The 26,891-nt window shown below is 40.9% G+C and overlaps 2 protein-coding genes across 3 annotated transcripts in view; one reads left to right on the top strand and one right to left on the bottom strand.

Moving 5' to 3' along the window:
* SLC37A2 (solute carrier family 37 member 2) overlaps positions 1-4,699 on the top strand; it is a 40,933-nt gene extending 36,234 nt beyond the window's left edge. Inside the window, exons 18-19 of one of the 2 annotated variants that reach the window (XM_081961079.1) lie at positions 1,938-1,985; positions 2,413-4,699. In XM_081961079.1, coding sequence (XP_081817205.1) covers positions 1,938-1,956 — 19 coding nt within the window. In that variant the 3' untranslated portion in view covers positions 1,957-1,985; positions 2,413-4,699. The remainder of the gene's footprint in view (positions 1-1,937; positions 1,986-2,412) is intronic. The other variant, XM_081961080.1, reaches the window with a different exon arrangement.
* Positions 4,700-12,619: 7,920 nt separating this feature from the next.
* On the bottom strand, positions 12,620-26,156 carry TMEM218 (transmembrane protein 218). The gene is made up of 4 exons (XM_081961427.1): positions 25,334-26,156; positions 23,162-23,279; positions 20,411-20,513; positions 12,620-15,615 (listed from the first exon to the last, which is right to left on the bottom strand). The coding sequence occupies exons 2-4, from the start codon at positions 23,269-23,271 to the stop codon at positions 15,478-15,480; spliced, it is 351 nt and encodes a 116-aa protein (XP_081817553.1). The 5' UTR covers positions 23,272-23,279; positions 25,334-26,156; the 3' UTR covers positions 12,620-15,477.
* Between the last annotated feature and the right edge of the window lie 735 nt (positions 26,157-26,891).

Here is a 26,891-nt window from a genome sequence, read left to right as displayed (position 1 = left end):
ACTAAAACATATGAAGAACGGTTGCAGGAACTGGGTATGTTTAGCTTAAGAGAAAGAAGGACTAGGGGAGATATGATAGCATTGTTCCAATATCTCAGGGGTTGCCACAAAGAAGAGGGAGTCAAACTACTCTCCAAGGCACCTGAGGGTAGAACAAGAAGCAATGGGTGGAAACTAATCAAGGAGAGAAGCAACTTAGAACTGAGGAGAAACTTCCTGACAGTTAGAACAGTTAATCAGTGGAACAGAAGTTGCCTCCAGAAGTTGTGAATGCCCCAACACTGGAAGTCTTTAAGAAGATGTTGGATAGCCATTTGTCTGGAACGGTATAGGGTTTCCTGCCTAGGCAGGGGGTTGGACTAGAAGACCTCCAAGGTCCCTTCCAACTCTACTATTGTATTGTATTGTAAATGAGGAAAGAATTTGGCCCGTTATAAAGCAGCATTCAGGGAAAGCCATGGCCAACTCTGAAATGACATTCAGGTTTGATAGTAGATTCACAGACATACACACACACAGTAGTGATGTCAGATGGACTCCTGTATTTTCAACACAAGCCTGAACGTGTTGAATTCATCATAGAACTCAACTTGAGTAGGTCACAATTTTCCAGGTTGTTTGTTTTGCCGAACCTGTCACTCCAAACTTGTTGCTCCACAGCTTCATTTTCCTTAACTTCTAAACAGTTTGGGGATGAATGTTATAAGTCCAGTGGTTGGAAGGCAAGAATGTGGGAAAGTGTACTCTAAACCATGCCTATTGAGAGAGGGTGGTCTTCTTTTTTACTAGAGCCACTTAATTAGTTCACCCAATAATAAATTAATGAATTCAATGAATTTCAACTTGAGGAAACTTCACACAAGACATCTTGGGAAATAATTAGCATTACTGCAGACTTGACTTGACTTGTGCCAAGAAAGCCTTCCACAACATACTAGGTGCATCTGAGGCTCTATATCCTAATCTCCTAATCTTGTTAACATTCAGGGTTCAAGCCAGACCACCAAGTGTTTTCCATTCTAGTCCTGTTCTCTTTTTTTCCTTAATAATCTGTGGTTACCAGGTATATTTGGAGGTCTGGAGGTGGATTGTAAGTCCCTTGTAAAGGGGGAAAAATTGAGAAAGGGAACGAGATTTTTCCAAAATCAGGACCATTCTTGCTCATCCGTGACCTTGCTTTGGCTCATCTTTCTTTCTTCTTTCTTTCTTTCTTTCTTTCTTTCTTTCTTTCTTTCTTTCTTTCTTTCTTTCTTCCTTTCCTTCATTTCTTTCCTTCCTTCCTTCCTTCCTTCCTTCCTTCCTTTCTTTCTTTCTTTCTTTCTCTCTCTCTCTTTCTTTCTTCTTTCTTTCTTTCCTTCCTTCCTTCCTTCCTTCTTATATTTTTATACTGCCTGATTAAAAAAAAAAACATCTAGCAATTCCCATCACACTTCTGTCAGCACTCGTTCCCTGAGTCTGTTATTAGAAACAGTGATGGCATATTGTCCTTCCATCTTTTTTCCACTGACTTTTGTCCTCAGCCTAGGAGCATCTGATTTAAAGCTTCTCCTTAAATCAGGGCATAACTTACTAAGCAGGGCCCATTTAGTAAGCTATGCCCTAATTTAAAGGGTAGCTTTAAGTTTTGAGAAGGTTTTAAGTTAATCCACAAGCAAGGCACCACCAAAAGAAAGACCCCCGTCCTTGAGGGTGTCTTGCTTAAGAAAGCCAACAGGTGCAGCTCAAGATCTTTGGCAAACAGGCCAAAGATGTTGCTTGGGTGAATGCGCCCAGGAGAGACAAGGATCAATGGGAGTTGCCCTTTGCTGGGAACAGTTAGCACAACCGTCGAGAAGCGCTACTTTACAAGCAAAGAACCTTACTGAATGTCTTCTGCATACGCTTCTCCATCTTCCTCCAAGATACCTGGGTCCATTTTATGTTAATTGTATTTGCAGGTCAATCACCATTTTTTGAACAGTCATGCTCTGGGGCCATAAATCCCGGTAAGTCTGTTTCAAGCCCCTGGTATACCTTGATAGGTGTCTTGGCTTTGGTGTCTTTGGTTCCAATCATTAAAGATGTTCTTGACCTCCTACACCTTCTGGGAATCTTTTTTTTCTTGAGTACCTGGTGGTGGAGAAAAATCAAAGTATCTGAGAAAGAGCCTTGCTCAATGATTAGAGTTCTTGGGCTTTCTGCACTCTTTTCTTGATTAAAGGAAGAACTGAATCTCAAGCTTCCGATGTCTTCTTTTCCTACCTTTTGAAGGCTAAGCCTAAAATGCAGTTGTGACTCTTGAACAAGATGTGCAAGTGGCACCATTTGGCCTTGGTTGGGGTCCTGAGAGGTTCTCCCAAGGTCTTTCTCATATACCATTAAACCATCTGACCTGATGACATTTCTAATTTTTTATCCTCTTGTGTGTTGCAGCTTTAAAGAATTCTGATGTGGTCTGCCTGGCCATAGGAGTCCACCGGGGCAAGAAGAAACAGCATTGCCAAGAGGGTCGTTTTTTTTTGCCCTCCACCTACGCATGTGGGATGAATTATTGACTCTCCAATGTGCTCCAGAGACAAAACTTTCCTACAAAAAAGCTAGCCAGGTCAATCACTGGCTTCACTTTCGGTTTTTTAAAATGATTGACGGTGGAAAGCAGGGGGGGGGGGAAATACAACAATAGAAAAAGAATGAGCATATTTTGGATCCAGTTGGGAGTCCCCATACTTTTGTTTTTCTATCAGCTGCCAGATGCGTTCCATTTTGTTTTTTACTATTAAAAACAGAGAACCAGTCCAGGATTCATTTCTCCACCTGGAGGAAGAAAAAGCTTCAGTCCTCTTGCTGCTTCTTCCGCAGTCCTTTTTTTTTTTTCATTTCTGGAGATGTTTTCATTTTATGCAAAACCACTGCCAAGTGTTTAATTTGAATTACAAGAACAACCCAGGGAAAAGAGGTTTCCTCTTAAGCCAAACACTTTTTTTTTTTACTAAAAGTTGTATGTTAATGATAGCTATTTCTACTACAAGGACATGAAGCCCAGTGTAAAATAATACCACCAGCAGAGGCTGTCACAGGGTGAGCTCAGAATGGTGCTAATAAACCATCCTTAAACTCAGAAAGCAAAACTTGTGCTGTAGAGGTGAATAACATTTGGGAGGGAAAGGCTAGTGAGTTTCAGAAAATGAGGCATGGCAAACATTTTGTTGTTGTTGTTGAACTTGCAAATTTAAGGGATATGTCAGAAGAAGGAAACAACAAGCCATGTCCACAACTCTTGTCAGAAGACCAAATGGTCCCATTGTCTATTCCTACTTTATGTCTCCTTGAAATATCTTCAACTATAAAATATCCTTGAAATATCTTCAACTGGAAAGACAATGGAAGGCTAATGCAATGATTTCTTCTTACTAAAAGGAGGCTCCTTTAGAAGAAATGTTCAATGTTCTCACCTCCCCTGCTTGCAATTGGTCAGTTGCAAATGGTCAAGTGTGATCAAGATTTCTTGGATCAACTGGATCTAATTTGGACACACAGGAATGAAAACAACCAATCTTCATTGAGCCAGACTTGAGACTTTGTGCATCTAATCTCTTTTTTTCATATCTCACACCAACACAAGAGAGCTGCTGCTCTTGATGCAAACATGGCCAACACATATTTTGCTGTAAGCTCTGTTTACCACAATTGTCTCAGGGCAAATAATTATAGTGGCTGTCAACTATTCAAATTGGATGTTTGGAAGAACAGTCAGATCAGCAGAATGGGGGTTTCCTTCTGATCTGGGATATACCACATTCCTCTGGCGATGTGTTTGAGTTTGTTGAAGGTGGCCTCCAGGGTAAAACACCTGTCTTCATATCATCCATTGCACAGAGATTCCTTAAGAGTTAGGTGCGAAGGAATGCAAGATTTAGGTCTCTGTGGAGCCCTATTCTGCTTTTGTTAAACCTTGTCACCTAACGTTATGGGAAAGAGTTTTTCTTCCCAAGAGAAGAAAATGCTAGTAAAATTATCCTAGGGAATTAATAAAGGGTGCTTACATTTAACTCAGGTGTCAATAGGCCAGGGTTGTGTTTTGTCTTTCATTAAGTACAGTCATTGTATTTTCAGTGGACTTCAAATACTTCAAGGAATCACTTAAAGAAAGAGATGCAATAGAGCGGTCTTTAAATGGTTCCCCTCGAGCTCTCTAATTTATCTCAAATCACAATGGAAGGCCTCATGAAGGGAATTTCATCCTCCCTTCCAAATTAGGATCCCCCTCCTCCCCCCAGGTTAGTGAAGTCAACCAAGGAAGCTGCAGAGGGATTAAAAGAGCCGTGTCTGTGAAGTTCAGAAGAGAGTAAGTTCAACAGTGCTAAGTCATATTGGAAAGTATTTCAACCAAATTAAGAAATATCACGAACCCCACTAGCAAAAGTTTATGTCATAACAACTCTTATAGGCTTTAGTTCAGAGGTATCCAACCTTAGAAACTTTACGACCTGTGAACTTCAACTCCCAGAATTCCCCAGACAGCTATGAAAGGATTTTGGGAATTGAAGTCCACAAGCCTTAAAGTTGCCAAGATTGGACACCTCTGCTATAGATGAATATGAAGCTCTGGATAGTTTATGTAATGTTTACCATCTTGTTTGTAGAAGAACTTGCTAGTGATGAAATCTTGTGATGTACTAGTTCCATTCGTGTAACAAGTAAAGACTCGCCATGAATTTTATTCATACTGTAGCCTACTTTGTTCGGGTTTGCGGCGGTATGAGACTAATGGCCAAGTCTAAAGTAGGCCGGACTCATACTTTAACTTGTCTTGTGTATTTCAACTTTTAATCTCAGTGATCTGATTCATAGATCATGCCACCATGTCATTGGTTTGGGCATAGCATTTTAAGTGAATTCTGTAATTGCTTCAGAAGCCGTGGTTAAACCAACAGTGGCTTATTGGGACTAAGGCTGTAGCCATCTCAACTGCTTGATTTCTAGAGTGAGCAGTTCCAGCCACCACTGATAACATTTTAATACTGAATTGTAAACTGTCCCTGGACTTGTCTCTGAGCTATCTAACCACCCTTGTCTCTTTTTGTTCTGAATGGTTGTTTATCTCCTTAACAGCCATTCATATCCATCAGATATCCCCTGTGGATATCTTTGTTATGCATTATATACATTTTATAAGAGAAGGGTTTTTTTAAAGGAGAGTTGGAATACTCTAGCTGAGGTGCTATTTATATGATGGCTTCCACCCCATCAGGGTGAATCTAAGCATAAATAACAGATTAACAAAATTGGGACTTTGTAGGTCATCTAGTCCAACCCCCCGCCCAAAGCAGGAGACTGTGCACCATTTTTGACAGATGGCCGTCCAGTCTCTTCTTGAAAGCTTCAGTGATGAAGCTCCTACAACTTCTGAAGGCAACTTCTGTTCCATCAGTTGATTGTTCTCACTGTCACCAAATTTCTCCTTGTTTCTAGTATTGTCCCCATCAATCTACAGTGAAGAGTGCAATCCACAAGGCATTTAAGGCCACCTAGACCAAGTAGCCCCAATTTCTAGAGTGACTGAAAAAGTGGGTCAGGAAGAAATTAGCATTTGATGTTTGCTTTTGATTCAACCACTGTTAGCAATTATAATGGAACACATGAATAATAACCAAATGAGAACTATGTCCTCATGTACAATGTTTAAGGTATTACATGGACTGGAAATACATCAAACTTTTCAAGGCCTCCTTTATCTAAAAGAACCCAAATGTTTAAGAGACGTTTTGTTAGAACTAAGATTGCAATCAAACCCAACAGCTCTCCACTGTTGTTATTAAACGTAAGTGCCAAGTAGAGTGTTTATGCACAGTACAAAAGTACAGCATAATTGAATACACCTCCTTGGAGTTTAGCACACAGAGAAACATTTGTTCTAGATGTAGTTTTATTAAGCCTGATTCCATCAGTAAAGACCAGGAGGAGGAGATGGAAGAAGAGAGTCACAAAGACTTATACTGTTAAGATGTGATGCATTTGAAACAAATCTGCTAAATAGAAAATGGACCTTTGGAGTTCACTGGTATCTGAGAAAAAACTGGGGCAGAAAAACATTCATTCAATTGTGTTATATTTCCACCGGCTTCTGGTTCAAAAACGGTGTGCCAAGGAGGACATTTTGGAGTTGAAGGATCCTTCCAAATTTTGACCCAGGAGAATTTTATTTTAAAAAAAACAGTGGGAGAGAGAATGGTGAGCACCATCCCATCCTCACTTTTGCCCTTACTTCCACCTTCAAAATAAATAACGGATAAGTAAAGGTATCAGTTAAGGTCCTTCAATACTTCAGAGCAATACGGAACCCTCTGGATGATCAATCAAATCATTCCTATTCAAACTCCAGGTCTTACAAATGGCAAATTTGTAAGACTCCAGGTCTTACAAATCACAAAGAAAAGAACTTGAGAAAACGGATATTGGATTGGTGGTTCTAACAAAACTCACTAGGTGGCACTTGAGAACAATCGTAAAAGAGTTTAGGTTGAACTTCCAGGGATTGTCTAGTTAAATGCATTTCCAAGTAACAAACATCTGAAAAATAATAACCGAACAACAATTCATTATACTTTAGGTGAAGTGTCCTTTTGTCTTTTTCAAATTTACTGTGAATTAATTTCATTGTGTGACCTCATATCCTAGCTTTAAAAAAAAGACTGCATAACATTTAAAATTGTCCATTTTCCTCACACTAAAAATACTTTTCTTAAATGTTGATCAAATTCCATACTCTTTTCATGTTCATGCGATAATGCCCAAAATAGTAATCTTTCTTGAAAGAAGAATGACCCCAGGATCATTCATGATTGGCCTTGCTTTCACCTTTTCCATCTCTGCAATTTGTTCTTTTGTTTCTTCCCTTTTCAGTTATGAATTCGTGGTTCCTACAAGCTATGCAGGTCAATGATAATTTTACAGAGATGCTTACAATCAATGAAATTAAGCTGCAGAAACAACAGATTCACAACATGGCTTTTCTTTGATCCTCCACACCCAAACACTAAGCACGCAAACGGAGAATTTATTGTTCTGGAGATAAATCATTGAAAACAGACAGATTCAAAGAAAATTATTATGCCAGCTGGCAAGAATCAAGGATACTAGCAATGAAAATTGTGAAAACTTAAATGGAGGTACCTCATGTAACAGTTGTCCACAAGGATAGTTGTCCTTTTTTTTCCCATACCCAGATTTTTCATTGCTTCCTTCAGATACAACCAAATGAAAAATGTTAATGGATGAAGTGGAAGTGCCCATGGATAAATGGCTTGTTGAATGACCTGCACGTAGAGTTGCTTCTGTCTGGTTTCTTTCAGCATATGAGGAAGTTTCCTGGATCTTTTACATCCTTCCTTGCCTTTTGCTTTCTGCTAGGTGTTAACATCTTTGTAGCTCAGCTGTTTAGAGTTTGTAGTTTTAATGTAGTAAACACAGATGCAAATTGAAATTTTTTTTTTAAAAAAAAAGCTCCCCAATTAGAAGTCAGGAAAACTGGAGGATACCACAAGATTTGTAAAAACAGACTGTCAGGGTTCCAAGTAACACCGCCCAACAAAAGAAGACTCCAAGGCTTTAAGTTCCTCAAAGTTCCATTTTATTAGAGATGTCCTATTGGCACATCTGGGGAAACCCGAATCTGAAAGCTTCCAGGTTTTCCCCACCCAAAAGAAAGTCCAAGTCCCTGCCCAGCACCCACATGTCCATCACATGGCCCAATCAGGCACCATCCAAAACTGGAAATGACTCCCAGTCACACCACTCCAGGTATAGGGCAGAAAGTCCTCGACTCTCTGACAAGGGAATGTTATCTGTATATTTCCCATACTCCATGTAATCCCCCTCTCCCATTTTCCCACAGCATTAAACGTGGCAGGCTCTGGAAGGCCCAATGCAAAAGACGGCTTCCAGGCCTGACACAGACTTCAGAAGGCTCTGCAGTAGACCATTGAGGATCCAACATTGCGATTTATCCCCCACCCTCTTAAGAAGAGATTGGACCACTTCCAACTCTGTTAAGTCTGTTTTCATCATTCCACCTCTTTATTTCATTTGGACTGCAGAACACAAATGGTGCTGAAACAACCGAAGCTATAAGGCCTGCTTGCATGCATTCACACCTACTGCCTACTGCCAAAGATACACTCGGAGAACAGATTGCCGACAAATTCCCTAAGGAGGAGACATGCTGTTATAGCACATGCAATGAAGAGTAATGTGGCCCTTTTAATAGAAAGTACCTGTTGCATTTTTAGGCTAGAGCTCAATTCATCAGGTACAGAGGTAGGGAAAATAGATTTAATAGTGATGCCCCAGAACTATAAAACAGCACAATGGGATATTTTTTACGCAAAACAAAAATGATTACAGCGATCACTCTCCTATCATGACTCCTTAAGCTTTGTAGGTTCTTTAAACATCCAAAGAGAAGTAGCATATCCCAGTTCCCTTTTTTTTGCCAAAAACTTTTTTATGTTTGTTTTAAAAATTAAAAATAAATAAGAATATCCCAGTTCTTAAACTCATCCGAACTCTACACAAGGAGATCTCGACTTACAACTACAATTGAGCCTAAGATTTCTGTTGTCAAGTGAGACATTTGTTAAGTGAGTATAAACTTTCCTGTCATGATTGTTATAAGTTAGTAAGCCAGTTGTTAAGTGAATCTGGCTTCCCCCATTGGCCTGGCTTGTCAAAAGTTTGTAAAGGGGGATCGCGCGACCCCTGGACACTACAACCGTCGTAAGTATAAGTCAGTTGCCGAGCATCTGAATATTGATCACATGATCATGGGGATGCTACAAAGGTCATAAGTGTGAAAAACGGTCATAAGTCACTTGCTTCAGTGCTGTTGTAACTTTGGTCACTAATGTAAGTTGAGGACTACCGGTAGAATCAAACTTGCAGAACCATTTTCTTATCTGGAGCTGCCCTTATCTCTGCGGGTTCCACAATTCACACCGAAGACACCTGTCTGAAAAAAATCTTGCTTGGGATGTTGAATCATTTTAAGCACCTTTGATTAATGGGGCTTCCTGTCAGGTCCTTGCATTCCAAAGTAAGAGAAGCCGGGATTCCTCCAGGGAGCCAGGATTTCTGGCTCTAAAGGATAGAGCTGCCTGTTAAAAGCATCAAGACCTCTTCGGTTTGTTTTACGGACGTCCGCTTCTGTATAACCCATTATACTCTTTGCAACTCCCAATTAACATTTCCACCTTTGTTTTCCCTTTTGTGGATGTTCTAACTGGCCAAGGCTTTCTTTAGAAGTAAATCTCCTTGGGCTGACAATCCAAAGTCATCCTGCTTCCCATTCCACTCCTTTAATGAATTTAATTTTATTATTTTGATAAGAAGCAAAAAGAGGGGAGAATGTGACAAAAACCATTACATCTGGATATCCCCTAACATTCTGTGAAAAAGGCAGGACAGTTACAGGCTGAAAAAGCTTCCCTGGAGACATTCCAATAGGTAAGGAAGAGAATAGGCAGCCTATGAGTGCATCAACTAGAATGGATAGTCAAGACCAGAATGGATAGTCAAGACAAGAATAGATAGTCAAGACTAAAATGGATAGTAAGTCAAGACAAGAATGGATAGTCGAGACAAGAATGGATAGTCAAGACAAGAATGGATAGTCAAGACTAAAATGGATAGTCAAGACAAGAATGGATATCAAGACAAGAATGGATAGTCGAGACAAGAATGGATAGTCAAGACAAGAATGGATAGTCAAGACTAAAATGGATAGTCGAGACAAGAATGGATATCAAGACAAGAATGGATAGTCGAGACAAGAATGGATAGTCGAGACAAGAATGAATAATCAAGACAAGAATGGATAGTGAAGACAGGGGACCTTTGGCAGAATCACAAACTGCAGATCCTCTCTCATATCTTCTTCAGTTGGGGCCTTGATCCTTCTTCCTCATCCTTTCAGAAAACAGTAGCTAAAGGATTAGACCCACCCAAGAAGTGGCTTTGTTAGTTTTCTAGCATGGTCTCCGTGTAACTGGAACACAGGTAGTCCTTGACTTATAACCACAATTGAGCCCCAAATTTCTGTTGCTAAGCGAACCATTTGTTGAGTCAGTTTGGCTCCATTTTATGACCTTTCTTGCCACATTTGTTAAGTGAATCACTGCACTTGTTAGTCATGTGGTTGTTAAGTGAATCTGGCTTTCCCATCGACTTTGTCAGGTCAAAAAAGTTGACCACATCACCCTGGGACACTGCAACCGTCATAAATATGAGTTGGTTGCCAAGCATCTGAATTTTGATCATGTGACTGTGAGGATGCAACAACAATCGTGTGAAAAATGGTCAGAAGTCACTTTTTTCAGTGCCGTTGTAACTTTGAATAAATGAACTGTTGTAAGTCCAGGACTATCTGTACTTTGTCAAGGTAAATACTGAAAAGAGCTAAGCAGAGATACAGTAGATCAGATTAGTATCTGAAAGGGTCATCCAGCAAGTCAAAAATGCAGGGCAAAACTACTGCCAAGATGCCTTGTCCACAAGATTTGAGCTTGGCCCCGAGGGCTCCTGGACCCAGACTGAGAATGAAACACATTTCCAGTTGTACCAGAGAATGTTTTATATGCTACCCTGATCAAGGAATCCCCAGCAGTGCTTTATGTAGCAAGTGGGCCAGTCCTATGCTGAGAAAATAAAAGCAAACCTTTCAGGATATTACCCTAGAAATCTTCAGAAATCAATGGAGCATGCCTGTCTCCCCAGACGCTCTTTCTCGGACCATAGGGTTGTGAGACGTAAAACAGAGCTACTTGACAAATTGCAGCAGGAGGCCTGCAGAATTAACACATTTAATTAAGCCTCTCAGGGCTCAGACCAGCAGTATACGCTCTTCAAACAAACAGAGAAGGAAAGAGCTGAGCTACCAACTTTAGCATCCTTAGGCTGGAAAGAACGGTAAGAGTATGTTTTCCTTGGAGGTCTTGTGAATAGGTCAATGAGATGAGATTTCCCATCAGTATTATCTCTTCCCCCATCAGTGAGAATTCCTGGTTAGGGCAAACACTTATCCAAAAAGGACAAAGAAATTAGACATACATAAATGTGCTACTCCAACCCCCCAGTCTCTGGACTGGCCCTGGTCTGCAGTATGCCAGAAGCAAGTCCACACAAACAAGCGAAGTCCCATCCACAGGATGCAGGCAGCACGCAAAATCACCCCACCTCTCTCCACAGAACCTGTCCTGGGTGCCAAAAGGTTGGGGGACGCTGTGCTCCTCTTTGCGTTGACCTCAGACAGTGGCCAAGTGTGTGAAAAGGACCTCATCACAGGCACCCATCCTAACAATCAGCCATGGTGGGGAAGCGGCTAGAATGCAATTTCGCAATCTAACTCACTGCTCATTGCTAGGAGTTTGATTCTGAATGGCTCAAAGTTGACTCAGCCTTCCCTCCTTCCAAGATTGGTAAAATGAGAACATAAATGGTTGGAGGCCACAGACTGACTCTGTAAACCCCTTAGAGAGGGCCTTATGCGCTATGGAGTGATATATATATAAGCCTAAGTGCTACTGCTAACATCAAGCACCGAATAGTGCCGTCATCACTATCGTCAGCCATTCAGTTGTGTCTGACATCTTCCTAATTGTTGTCCCAGCCAGCATTTTTCAAGCGTGGAAACCAAATTTAACACCCGCTGAGTCAAAGATAGCTTCTGTCCTACACTTAATCATCTTTTGATCTTGTTCCCGCCATTGTTTCAGGGTGCAGAATGGATGTAGTTCAGTCAAATATAGACCTAAGGCCTGAGTGAAGTTGTCTGTTGTGGCCTGTTGGCTGCTGGTCCCTCCAGCAGCCAAATCAGATGAGGAGGCGGTGTAGGAGTCAGGGCTAGTATCGAGGCAACCTGAGAGCTCCGAGGGGGAAGAGAGAATGGAGTTGTCAAGAGAGAGAGAGAGACAGAGGTGGAGCCTAGGCCATCCATCAGCCTTCAGATGGAGCATCAATAGCCGCCAGGTCTGGAGCTGGCTGATGAGGAAGAGGAGGAACAGCTGGGTCCAGTACCTGACATGTGGATGCGTAGAAGGCAGAGGAGAGGAGAGCAGTGGAAATCTATGGGCCAATCCTTGGGACGGAAGAGCCACCGCTGCTAGCGAAGCCCCACCCTAGCTCTAGGGATAAAAGGCAGGGGGCGGAGATGAATAGATGAGGCAGAGAGAGGGAGGGAGAGAGAGAGACTTTTTGTCGGGACTGCTGGTGTTCCTAATAAAGGGAACATTTATTTAACTACAGAGTGTTATGGAGCTGGGTGAGAACACTGTCTCTTCAAACTTCATAGAAAAATCATGCTCCCTTTATGATTTTTAATCTTAACATTATGCAGGTTGGGCACTGTCCAATGGACGGTCCTTTCAATAGAGGGAGCTGCCTCCTTCAGTGCCTTTGGGACCATAATATTATAGATCATTATACAGGTTGACGCATTCCAAAAATTCAATATTGAAAACATAATTGAGAGCCAGCTTGGTCTAGTCCAGCGGTTAAGGCACCAGGCTAGAAAGCAGGAGGCTGCGAGTTCAATACCTGCTTTCATTTGGGTTATTTGTAAAAATAATAAAGGCAGGATACAAATAAATAAAATTAGACAATTGATATTTATTAATGAGTAATTTAAATCAATAATACAATTGATGAAATAATACTTGAGACTTAACAGTATACAGAACAATCAAACAATAAGCAATTATAAGGAATTCATCCCCTCCAAATATTTGAGGCTTGTAGCATACAAGCCAATTAAATCAGCAAGTTAATAGTCAAGGGAGAATTTAAAACATTCGATATAACATCAGAAAAGAAGAGCGTTCAAAGATGAGGAAGCACATTACAAGAAGTTATTCGCTTCAATAGAGCATGCAAAGAGATTATCCTTAAATGGGAAAAGTAGAAAAATAAACCTTAAAAAATGCAACATTAAAGCTTGTTGGAACATCAAAACACCGAGTTTTAAATTTTTTATTCTGTAGAAATGGAAGCAGTTTTGTAGGAACGCTGCCATGTTGGTCTGTAAAAATATTGTTAAAAATGAAATTAGATGAACCAGGATCTCCAGAATTTGTGATGCCTTGACGCCACTCCGCCCACTTGGGTTTTTATGGCTTTCCAAGTCATCTGATGCCAATTAATATGTGATATGGAAGCACCACTAATCTATTTCAGGAAGCTATCCCTGCTGGGTTTTTAAGTATTCCTTCGTTGGCCAATTACTTTCCCACTTATTTCTCTTGTTAAAAAGAAGGTTCAGCTATTTTAAAATTATCCTTTCAGGTTTTTATTATTATTATTATTATTCATTCCCAGGGCAAGTTTCTAATGAAGTTAGGAAATCTTATCTATAATCTTGTTAGAAAGATTGACCATCTCCCATCCCTCTTTCATTAAGGGAAGAAAGGTAGATGAGGCCTTTTCCCAATTTCAAGTTTGTTCGCTTTACTCCATGTTAAAATCATTCTGTGATTAATATCACCAAAAGGGACACTGAAATTGCCTGAGGGGGATGAGCGAACAAGAGGATCAAAGCACAAGTAGAGACCCTGGAGAAGTAAGTAGAATATTGAGAAAGAGATCTAATCTGTGCCTGAAATATAATGCACAGCGGCATACAATGGTAACAAACCTATACAGACAGTGCCAGAAACACTGAGCCACCATTAAGGCTGATATAATTCCACAATTTTGCAGATTCATGATGTAAATATATGAAATTCATTTAATTGCATTCCATTTGTGTACCATCTAATGTCTCAATGGCTCCTGATTTATAATCCTAATTATAAATCAACAATTAAAAACATTCATGATAAGTAATGATCCACAAAATCAATTAAACATCCATAATAACATAAACAAGTTGAATAATAACATAGGATTTGCTACGTTTGGCTTCTACAATCTATAGTTCAACAGATCTAGAGACCTTATGATCAGGACTCTAAAATTATGTGACACATGTTGTAGTCTGATAAATACAGGGCATTTTCCCCCTTGCCAATGTATTTTTATGTTTTGTATTACATTATTATTATTATTATTATGTTAATCTTTGGTGAGATTCACAGCCTTTGGGGCTGGTTGGTAGCTCAACAGCTCGAGTCCTAACCAAGGACCTAGGAACTGTTAAGGTAACGTCGGAGGATATAAGCTGTTCCAAGTAGGGTGGTTTTTTGTAGAAAAAAATTATTATTATTATTATTAATTATTATTATTTTACCTAACTGAGTATTTTTAATGGGAAGGCAGCACATTTAATTTTAATATTTAATGTTAAAAATAGAGTTATGCCTCAGTCCACTGATTTCAATCTGTTTACGTCTTTAATACTGGGTGGCTTATGCTGGTTAGGGATTATGAGAATTGGTCCAAAACATATGGATAACATTAGACTATATAAAGTCCTGTACATCTCATTCATGGAGAATAATTGCAATTAACATGAATGGAATTTTAGAAATGCATTCATGCAAGGCATGCTAACATGTGAAGTCCAGAATCCAGTAGAGCAGTGTTTCTCAACCTTGGCAGCTTTAAGATGTGTGGACTTCAAGTCCCAGAATTCCCCAGCCCACTCTGAGTTGAAGTCCACGCGTCTTAAAGTTGCCACGGTTGAGAAACACTGCATCTCACAAAAAGTTAGATGGCTGTTACCTGACATCACCGTTAAGGCACTACTTTCTTCTTTGTGTATCAGGGCAGACAGAGAGCTGAACATTCTCTCCGCCAAACAAATCTGTTAGATGTAACCATCGGAACAAATATATGATATTGGTTGCTCAACTATGATTTAGCAACACTGATCATCTGTTGGTGAAGAAAAATGATCTGTTTCAGTTTTATCCTCCTGGAACAATTTGGCCGAGAGACCTCTCAAAGGGATTCATTAGCATCTCTCACCTGTATTACACAGGCGGAGTAGACAATAAATAAGCCCTGGGGGATTCATTAAATTAAATCCAATAAATACAGAAAGTACTAAAAAGAAATTCACAAGTGAAGTTTCACCATACAGAGCCTGGAGGAAAACAATCTGGTTACAAACCAGATTGACGTTCAATCATTTCACGTGAATGCATTTTTATTTGTTTAATAGAGTCTTCTGGCAAATGGGCAGTTACCAATACTGCAACACATGCTTTATGGGATTGAATCAGCATTATCTGAACTGTTATACAAACACATCTTCGTACAAATACATTTTCAATTAACCAAAGTTAGAACACAAAGGGGGGGGAACAAACTTAATATTCACGATACATTTGGTTGTACTCATTCTACTGTATCTGAAACTTGAAGGAAACCCAAGGTACCGTCTTATACAAATTCTGTATTTGTGAACAATGCATTCTGATCCATAGAACTGTATCTTGTGTCTTCAGTCACTGGAATGGGAAATGCTCTTGGGGCCAAAGTACCGTCAAGGACTCGCAGCCAATTATTCTAAGTGCTGGATCTCAAAGGTTTGGCATACACCGGTTGCAGAAAATGGTGAGTCAGAAGCAAAAACAGGCATCCCAGGAAAACCGCGGTTAAAGCGAAGAGCAGGATGAGACGGCCAATGAAGAAGGTGTCTACAATCTGAGAACATAATATCGTAAGTCACAACTGTGGCTGGAGATCTCTTCATCCCATTAGAGGTCATTAAGTTGAAAGACTGCCATGTGTTGCATCAGTCTTGGCAGGTACTAAAGCTCCCTGCCTATTTTCCTGACAACTGAGATGAGTTGCTTGGAGGCTAAGAGCAGGGCTGTGCGAAGAACAGCAACTAAAATGATTAAAGGTCTTCAGACTAAAACATATGAATAACGGTTACAGGATTTTGGTTTGGCTAGACTAGAGAAAAGAAGGACCAAGGGTTAGCAGGATACCAGTATTTGAGGGGCTGCCACAAAGAAGAGGGGCTCAAATTATTTTCCAAAGCACCAGAGGGCAGGAGAAGAAACAATGGCTGGAAACAAATCAAAGAGAACCAATCTGGAATTAAGGAGAAACTTCCTAACAGGGAGAACAATTAAACTTCAGTGGAACAGAAGTTGCCTTCAGGAGTTGTGGGTGCACTGGAGGTTTTTAAGAAGAGACTGGGCAGTTGCTTATCTGAAATGGTATGCTTGAGCAGGGGGCTGGACTAGAAGACCTCCAAGGTCCCTTCCAGCTCTATTCTGATTCCTTTATGGCTCCTTCACTTTGGGGAGGCTTACTTGATATTATTACACTAGCCTTTCTGAGCAGGGGTGGTAGTGGTGGTCTTATTCTCCCAGACTTTTAAATCCTTGGTGCCTAAATCTACTTTTAGTGACTAATTTTTTTTTTAATAGGGTGATTTTATATTTTTTTGCATTGCTTTGATTATACTTAATTGTATTTTTTTTTCAAATTAGTTACTAAAACACAAATGAAATGCAGCACATAAATAAGCAAAATAGAGAAATGCTATGAACAGAAGAGCCTTTCTGGATATGGGCAAAAACCTATCAAACCTGCATTGTCTTATTCTCGCCAATCATATCCTACCAGGAACCCCCAAGCACCAAGATGGACAACAATGGCAACGTTGTGACCTGTGGACTTCAACTCCCAGAATTCCTGAGCCAGCAGGAAATCAGGGAGTTGAAGGTCCACAGGTGGTAAACTTGTCATAGTTGGCCACCCCTGTGCAAGCAGGACCTCTTCTGGCTCCAGTTTCCCAACGACGTTTTGCTTGGCCTCCTAATATTAAAATCAGTCTCATGGGTTTGGGGGAAGGTTTATGCGCCTAATAGGTGGGATTTTTGAGTTTCTTTATATAATTTCTTTCGCGCTTCCTACGGAGTTAGAAAGAAAAAGAACAAATACGCAAAAATGAATTTGAAAAACCCAAGGAAATATCCAAGGTGAAAATAATTTCAGACTCCAATATAGACTTGAATTCAGGCATGTGTCTTGTGTTCTAGCTACCTTTCACTCCGTCTGGCCTAGCCTGGTCACTCAGAACTTTGGCAGTAACTATGGTCAATCTATCTACGATACGGAATTTATTTATATTTTATATTTCTTAACCATTCATCCCCTTATGATGTATTTACGAGGCAGGGCAGAGGGGAATAAAAGGGATTAAAAACTTTTGTCTGCACACAAAAGACATACAAACACACCAGTTCATGCTCCGAATAGGAAACGTAGAGTGTAAGATCCAGTTTGCCCTTACCCGCAACAAAGAGAGAATGCACAAATCAGCTCTTCAGCTCCTGGGCCTCCATGATCCTCTGTGTTGTCAGTGAAGTTTTACAAAACAAGATTAATGCAAGTTTGACCTCTCTTGGCTACAGGACAAACCTCCTGTGTGTGATATGTTTGCTCATTCAACAAGCTTTACTTTTTAATTAGCCAATTAGCACATTGTGGGTGCTGAAAACTGTGTGCAGGCATTATCGATATTCTATTGTGCTTAACCTCCTGCTGAAATTAACTCTAAAGATACCCCAAATGACTCTTCTATAGCACTGCCCTCTCTCTCAATCCCCATATTCTGGTGCCCGCTTTCCATTGCTATTCCTGGTTCTGAAAATCGAGGAGAGGCATGAAGGGTAGATTTATTCTTATTTCTAGCCCAGTGATGGAGAACCTTTTCGGCACTGAGCGCCCCCCCCCCCCCAAAAAAAAATTATCAGACTTGATGGGTGTGTATTGTTTGCCACTGCTAGACTTAGGAAACATGGAACAATCTAAACAAAACTAAACAGATTCATGGAATTACTACAGATGCTTTTCCTTCGGAAATGACATTGACCTCCCTTGTGGAGAAGGGCAGCATTGGCTGTTCCTTAAATTGAGGGGCTGGATAAAAAGTCCTTCAGAAGGTACCGTAACTCCAGCTAAGGCAACTGTCTGTGTTGCACAAGCGTGCTGATGGCACAGCTGTGCAGGAACATGGGCAGGCAGCAGCCCTGCAAGAAGCACAGCACTCCCATCATCCAGGAGAGAAGGACAGAAGAGCTTCAGAATGAGTATAGAATTTAAAGAATTCGGTCTGGGAAATCTCTGAGAAACAGGAATCAATTGCCTCTAAAGTTGATCTGAGAAGAGAGACACACACAGCTCTTAATAAAAATTCAGACTGCTTTGGAGGGTTAATGCAGCAGCAGGTAAAAGCCTAGAGAGTATTTGATTATTGGCGAAATCTGCTGGAAGCATCAGCTAAATTAGTAAAAGTGAGATTTATTGGAAAAAGGTAGAACTATACACGGCACTAAAGAAAATATGGGGAGGGGGTTAGGATGCTCTCTAAGAAGGTAAAAGCAGAAGCCAAGGGTCTGCACATAGAGGAATAAGAACCAGCTCCTGAGATCAAAGAAGATAAGTTATGTTCATCACAATTAAGGTCCAAATGAAATCCTTAGCGCTCTCTGAATTTGGGTGGTTTACTTGTGGATATGTCACACTCTGACTAGGTAACATTGCTTTTACTGCCATTAATTATGGAACTTTTTTTAAAAAGAAAGATGGGTCTTATTTCTAGATTTAAAAAATATTTTTTTAAAAAAAATCTGAAGCACAGTCGGTTAACAATTTTTCAATGTGGAAGGTGTTTTTTTAAGAAAAACTAATCCATTTTCCTATTTCAGGAGTGTCAAACTCGATTTCATTGAGGGTTGTGTTTGACCTTGGGGGGGGGCGAGTGTGGGTGTGGCCAGAGGGGGCATGGCCTGCTCTATGTCACTCATGTCAGGGGTGCCTGTGGCAGCCTGAGTGCTATGCCAGTGAAAACAGGCTCTCGAGCTCTGTTTCCGGCTGTAGAGGTCTCCTGCAACCCTCTGCCAGTGAAAACAGAGCTCCGGAGGGCCAATTTCACCGGCAGAGGCACCGGGGGGCGGTTCCTCACTGTTACCAGGGTGGCCCCAAGGGCCTTGAGTTTTCCACCGCTGCCCTATTTAATTGTAGGATTAGTTGTCTGAGACTATGAGAGGCAAGTCATTAAGTAGTGGCAGATATGGGAGAGTCCCATAAAAGGAATAGCGCTGGCTTGGAAGTGCTATGAAAAAAATAGAATTCATGAAGGGTAATTTTCATAACTTGATGCAAATTATAGCAAAGAGCACTGTCTTTAAAGAAGTTCAAGCGAAACCTATATTGGCTGACCCTAATAATAAACAGCAGCCATAGCGGCTAATGAAAATTTTATATTCAGAGACAATATTCAACGGAGTGGCAACTATTAGTAAGTAAAAATAATGCAAAGTCATTAGTCGTTATTAGTCTGACCCGCACCAGATTTGCAAGGCAGATGGAATAGAATTTCAGGAGACAGGAAGCAGGAAATAGTATGAATCCAAATCAAAGCTTCAGCAGGCAAATGTAATTGTGTGGCCCTGTTGAAGAATCTTTTCATCCAAACAAGAAAAGAGCTGAAGCATAAAGTTTAACAAGCAGTTATAACTGAAGCTTCCTTTTTAAGATGCAACAGACTCCTAGAAAAGCAAGGCACTCTCTGTGTCTAATTGGGGGGGGGGGGGGGATTCTATGACTAATACAACATGGAAGCACATTCCCTTTGCAAACAAACCTTAGTGTCAAAGCATTTCCTCTAACCTAATAAGGTGAGCAAGCATTCTTTTTGAGACTTCTTTTTCCAGCTTAAATACTTAAGTTTTTATAGCTGGGTGTTTTTTTTTCATGCCTGGGGATAAAGAGCCATTTACTTTCAGATTTTAATTTCATTTTCCTGTTGCCCAGATACTTCTTATTTCCTTTTTGACTTCTTTAGATAAGACCCAGCACAAGCTTCACAAATGCAAAATTCTTTTGGCAAGTTCTTTGTAATCAATGGGAGTCCTCTAGTACCTGCTTCTGATCACAGAACGAGAATTCAAAAGCCAGACGGCTTGGTCTTTCCGTTAAACCCGATAAACAACCTTTACTTTTAACATCAGACTTCTAGATTTTCAGGCAAGCAAAAGAAGTTCCTTCCAGTATTTTTTGATTTTGCTCAAACAACTCATGATGAGCTGATTGCTTCGTTTCCCTTCTTTGCTGCCCAAAACTTGCTTCAAAACAGGATCCTATCCCTGAGCCCTTAACCTGCCATCAATTCAATCTGATCCAAAGTATTTACCTCCTCTTAGTCGGAGTCTTTAATGCCCAACGGCCAAGCCAGCCCAGAGCTTCTAATAACTTGGGGCAGTACTAATATTCTAACTCTGGTTCTTATTGTCATCACCTCCAGCAACGCTTCCCTTGTTCTGGCAGCGGTTGAGAAACAGGCAATTAACTCTCTGCTTGGGGTGATGCATTTCATTGAGACTCTACTTAGCCCGTGTACTCCATCCGCTCCAAGACTGCGTTTGTCTCGTTTCACCAACAGCTGAGACAGAACACGTGGATTTGCAGATGCTTTTACCTTGACCTCTGCAACTGGTGCTGGAAACTTCCCAGCTCGAGGAAAAAGCAACAAGGTTAAAGTGATGATCACAGCCGCAAAGAAAACCGGAATGACTGAAAACCTAGAGAAATAGAAAGTCAATGCAGAAATCATCACAGTATTTGAATACTAGCATCTCTAACTTGTATGTAATCTACATTAGTTCTTGCTCGTAAGCCAAACATTAGACGTACAGGTAGTCTTCGACCTACGACAACTAAGCTCAACATTTCCACTGTCAAGCAAGGCAGTTGTTAAGTGCATTTTGTCCCATGTTATGACCTTTTTGCTGCAGATGAGCAAATCACTGCAGTTAAGTGGAATCATGAGGTTATTAAGTGAATCTGGCTTCCCTTGTTGGAAGCCATCTGGGAAGGTTACAATGATGATCACAGGACCCCAGAACATTGCAACCGTTTATAAATATGCTATATTGCCAAAAGTATTCGCTCACCTGCCTTTCCTCGCATAGGAACTTACTGTGACATCCCATTCCTAATCCATAGGGTCCAATATGACGTTGGTCCGCCCTTTGCAGCTGTAACAGCTGCAACTCTTCTGGGAAGGCTGTCCACAAGGTTCAGGAGTGTGTTGATGGGAATTTTTGACCATTCTTCCAGAAGCACATTTGTGAGGTCACACACTGATGTTGGACGAGTTTAGGTGGCCTACCACTTCGTGGCTGAGTTGCTGTCGTTCCCAAACACTTCCACATTCTTATAATACAGCTGGCAGTTGACTGTGGAATATTTAGGAGCGAGGAAATTTCACGACTGGATTTGTTGCACAGGTGGCATCCTATCACAGTTCCACGCTGGAATTCACTGAGCTCCTAAGAGCAACCCATCCTTTCACAAATGTTTGTAAAAACAGCCTGCATGCCTAGGTGCTTGATTTTATACACCTGTGGCCATGGAAGTGATTGGAACACCTGATTCTGATTATTTGGATGGGTGAGCGAATACTTTGGGCAATATAGTGTATAAGACAGTTGTCAAACACTCACATTTTGATCACGTTGACCATGGGGAGGCTGCAACGGTAATAAGTTTGAAAACTAGACATAAGTCATCTTTTTTCGGTGCTGTTGAACTTTGAGTCACTAAATGAAAGATTGTAAATCAAGGGATTCCTGTAAGTCTTTACTTCTATTGATAAAAAAGGTAAACTCTGGGGTTTCCCTTTTCCCCCCTTCCAGCCATGACATAACACCTTCTATGAACCCTAAAATTACATTAGAAAGCAGGACAAGGGCCATCAAGTCCAAGAAAGGAAAAGGAAGAAGGCACAGGAAGTGCCTGGCATCAAAGTATAAGATGGTAATTTAACATTTAATTATACATTCTCATATTTATTATGCTTCTAATCAATTACTGAAATTTGCAACTCTGAATTGATTTGGGGAGGAGCTGTCTTTATTTCAGGGTAATCTAGAAAATGAATTGCCATGTTTTATATTAAGTAAGAACATATCTGTCAATTTTCATTTCATGCAACTTTTCAGAGTACCTTTCAATAGACTCTTGCAGAATCTCATTCTTTTTTGACAACAAAGTACAATTTTTGTTCAAAAATTGCTTATGCTTTCATCTAAACAATATTAAAATGATGTGCATTAAACCTCTGGTTTTAAAAAAGGAACACTGTGGTTCTTTAAATTTTAGTCGTCACCTTCAGCATTACAAGAAGTAGTTAATTCAACTACTTCCTAACCTTGTATACTATGAGTCTATGAAATACTTACAGCTACCATAAACAGCTCTACTTTGGCTGTTACTGAAATGCTAAATATGTATAAGCAATGTCAGAATGCTCCATTCACTTGAGAAAAATTGACCTATTACTGAACAACTGATTATTAAAGGCTTTATACTCTCATTGAAATATCCTCTCCAGATATTCAGAGAACAATTCACTAGCAAGTCAGAATGAGGGGAAAAATAGAAAGTGGAGTTTGCTATATAGCTATAGCATAGAGCAAAGATGTTTGAAATTGTATAAAAGCTTTGCTACTTCAAAGAAAGCTTCACATGTGACACTAACACAAAGAAACAATGCCAGATACAATGAAGACAATTCACAGAGGACAACAGGAGCATTAATGAGAAACAGCAGGTGCCCAATAAGAGAAAGGATTCTGTTGAAAGGATTGAATCACCTTTGTACACAGGTCAGCAGGTCAATAGTTAACATGATCAAGTGGGGCCATTCCACTGGTCCAGAAACCTGCAACTGCAGTGAGGCAGGCTGTGTAAAATTTCATTGTTAGGGCCAGGCAGTCTTTCATCGCAGCATTTTGCTACAGCCAACTTAAGAGCACAGAAATTACGTTCAACAGTGGAAAGAAACAGAACCTGGTGAATGGGCAGAAGAAATGCTGGGGAGGCTTCCTGGGGGGACTGGCTCATACTCTGCATATCTAAGAGCTACTGCCCTGACAGGTAAACACGATCATGGATCAACATTAGGAAATTTACAGAGCTAACACTCCAGAGAGTTGAATGATCCAATAAAAAAAAAAAACCACCTCATTGCTGCTCAGGTTACCAGCGCTCATCACCATGAAAAGTCTCTCTTTGTTGACACCTCATTTGTATTATATGTTAGGACAATTCAGGTTAAGAATCGCCAGCATTTGCACAAAAATCTCATGTGTTCTTAAGCTTGGTCTGAAATTCATTCGAAGAGCAGCTTCCCATCCATTTATTTTGCCAGTATTAGAGATCTTACCTAGCAAGTCCAGAAGCTCTGGATAACAACAGGCACAGCAATAAAGTCAAGACCCACACCACAGCCAAGATGAATACTCCAGGCCCAACTCCAAGTATTGTACCAGTCATACTTTTCTCTGAAAAGTCAAGAAAAGTTCAAGAAAGCTTCATAAACTGGTTATTTTTATTTAAGGTATTTAAATTGTCACTTCTTTTTCCATCTATACCAGGGGTGTCCAAACTTGGGAACTTTAAGACTTGTGGACTTCAACTCCCAGAATTCCCCAGCCAGCCATGCTGGCTGGGGAATTCTGGGAGTTGAAGTCCACAAGTCTTAAAAGTTCCCAAGTTTGGACACCCCTGATCTATACCAACAACCCTGTTTCCCAAGCTGCATAGCAACCATGGAGGGAAATAAACCAATAGATGCCACTCTTCTTTGTTGCTTCATTTACTTAGGTGCTGTGCTACTATTCCCCCTTCCTCCAGGAAGCACTGGGTCGCATAGATGGTTCACGCACATAAAATTCTCCCAGGCCTGTGAAACAAGGTTAATCAAAACCAGGTAATACATCGTGGCTGAAAGACAGGAAGAAGTACAGACAATCATCAACGTACCACCACAATTGAGCCCAAAAACGTCTGTTGCTGAGCAAGACAGTTAAGTGAGTTTTGCTCCATTTTACAACCAGTCTGTCTGTTAAGTGAATCACTGCAGTTATTAAGTGAGTAACATGGTTACTATGGCTTCCCCATTAATTTTGCTTGTCAGAAGGTGACACTGCAATCATCATAAATACATGCCAGTTGCTAAGCCTCTGAATTTAACCATAGGGATGCTCCAATGGTCATAAGTGTGAAAAACAGTCATAAGTTGCTTTTTTTCAGAGCCACTTAACTTTAAACAGTCACTTTCAATGAATGGTTATAAGGGGAAATTGTCTGTTGCAAAAATCTGCTAATTATTAGATGGCAGCAAAGACCACATGGTCTGTTCATGTGGATTTTTGCAGCCCAGCTCTACTCATCGGGAGGAAAAAGCAGCCCAATGGTTGTATTCTCACATGTTATCTTATGCATGATTCCCAAATAAATCTTCTGAATCTTCACAATGCACTGTACAGCGTAAGACTAAACAAGGATTGTTGCATTCACACTACATGGTAGTGTACCAAAAGACAGCTGGCTGATCTGGTGTATCCTCTACATTTTAAATCAGTGCTTCTTCCTGCTTTTAATCATGGCCATTAAACGGGAAACACTTCTCAAATGCAAAATTCATTTGTCAAGTCTTTGTAAACAATGGGAATCCTCTAGTGCCTGCTTCCGATCACAGAACGGGAATTCAAAAGCCAGAGGGCTTGGTCTTTCAGTTAAACCCAATAAACAACCTTCACTTTTAACGTCAGACTTCTAGATTTTCAGGCAAGCAAAAGAAGTATTTTTGATTTTGCTCGAACAACTCATGATGAGCGATTCAAAACAAGAAAAGAGCTGAAGCATAAAGTTTATCAAGCAGTTATAACTGAAGTTTCCTTTTTAAGATGCAACAGACTCCTAGAAAAGCAAGGCACTCTCTGTGTCTAATTGGGGGGGGGGGGGATTCTATGACTAATACAACATGGAAGCACATTCCCTTTGCAAACAAACCTTAGTGTCAAAGCATTTCCTCTAACCTAATAAGGTGAGCAAGCATTCTTTTTGAGACTTCTTTTTCCAGCTTAAATACTTAAGTTTTTATAGCTGGTTGTTGTTGTTTTTCATGCCTGGGGATAAAGAGCCATTTACTTTCAGATTTTAATTTCATTTTCCTGTTGCCCAGATGCCTCTTATTGCCTTTTTGATAAGACCCAGGACAAGCTTCACAAATGCAAAATTCTTTTGGCAAGTTCTTTGTAATCAATGGGAGTCCTCTAGTGCCTGCTTTCGATCACAGAAGAGGAATTCAAAAGCCAGACGGCTTGGTCTTTCCGTTAAACCCGATAAACAACCTTTACTTTTAACATCAGACTTCTAGATTTTCAGGCAAGCAAAAGAAGTTCCTTCCAGTATTTTTTGATTTTGCTCAAACAACTCACGATGAGCTGATTGCTTCGTTTCCCTTCTTTGCTGCCCAAAACTTGCTTCAAAACAGGATCCTATCCCTGAGCCCTTAACCTGCCATCAATTCAATCTGATCCAAAGTATTTACCTCCTCTTAGTCGGAGTCTTTAATGCCCAACGGCCAAGCCAGCCCAGAGCTTCTAATAACTTGGGGCAGTACTAATATTCTAACTCTGGTTCTTATTCTCATCACCACCAGCAATGCTTCCCTTGTTCTGGCAGCGGTTGAGAAACAGGCAATTAACTCTCTCCTTGGGGTGATGCATTTCATTGAGACTATACTTAGCCTATGTGTAATACCAGTAGTATTTACCTACTCTTGGTCTTTAATGCCCAACTGCCAAGCCAGCCCAGAGCTCCTAATGACTTGGGGCACACAACATGGCAATGCACAAAAGGCAGCTGGCTGATCTGGTGTATCCAACGTTTGGAATCCGTGCCTCTTCCTGCTTTTAATCATGGCCATTAAAGGGGGAACGCTCCCATTTCTCCCTCTCCTCCCCTCCCCTCCCCAGTCAAAGCGGCCCCAGCGGCCCAAAGAGGATTAAAGGACAAGGTTTGAAGGAACCACCATTGTAAATCTAGCAGGCAGAGACCATCCTGGTCGAAGCTTCCCCGGTGGAATTCCTGCCTGCCTTTAAAGCAAACTAAAAACAATTTTTTTGTTAGTTAAGGATCCGGCCACGAGACCGAAACAACATCAATAAAAATAAAACGGTAAAAATAAACGAGCGGAGGCCTCCCACGCGTGACGGCCTACCTACCCCCCACCCCAAACTCCTTGCCTTCCGAAAGCGTGCAACCTTAACCAATCCGGGGAACGCTCTGAACGGCATATCTCCCGGGAGAGCCAATAAACGCTGGTCTTGCTTCTTCACGGTCGGATCGGATTGGCGGTTGCTCGGGGCAACCCGAAGCCTCGCGGAGAGGCAAGACGGAGAGAGCGCGAGCGCGCCTCCCGTCGGCCGCCTGCCTACGGATTGGTTCAGAGAAGGCGTGTCTGCACCAATCGCCTTCGGCCCTTCGGCATGACATCATCGTCTTTCCCCCCGCCCCCATCTAAATCTGGGAATGTGATTTGGGGGGGGGGGGGATCACTTTGCAGGATTTCAAATTGTGGATCAAAGGTTCGCCTTCCCCCCCCCCCTCTCTAAGAAGAAAAGTTGTTTACAGTATAAACTTATGTCTTTTCCTGCCCAGTTCTTTGCTCACCCGGTTAAAGAAACACAAACAAGCACAATTGAATGGCAATGAAATATGTGCTAATTTAGCACTCAGGATTAGTTTTTTTTAAAAAAACCAAAAACACCCACCAAATCCTGGCAAGTCAAAATGAAGCACCTGCAAGAACAGGCTGCGGTAACAGAAATAACAAAAAGAACAGCTCTCTTTCTCTCTTTCCAATTGGCGTAGAATACTATCTGTACAGTGTTTAAGGTGTTTAATAAACTAGAATACAAAATCAGCAACATGAATAGGTGGTTGCCCCCTCCCCCCCCCAAAAAAAATTGGAAAACTGATTCTCCTTTTTGGGGAGGGCTTTTGTGAAATACTTGTGCTAATTGGGATCGTTCTTCAATTATTATTTTTTTCCACCCCACTTTGGCAAGAACTTGCTTGGGCGGGTGTGTGCATGTGTTAAAAAA

Source organism: Natrix helvetica, assembly GCF_964273705.1.
Source record: "Natrix helvetica genome assembly, chromosome: 8".
NCBI classification, from domain to species: Eukaryota; Metazoa; Chordata; class Lepidosauria; order Squamata; family Natricidae; genus Natrix; species Natrix helvetica.
Note: the sequence above shows the minus strand (reverse complement) of the source record. Positions and strands in the feature narration are given on the sequence as shown.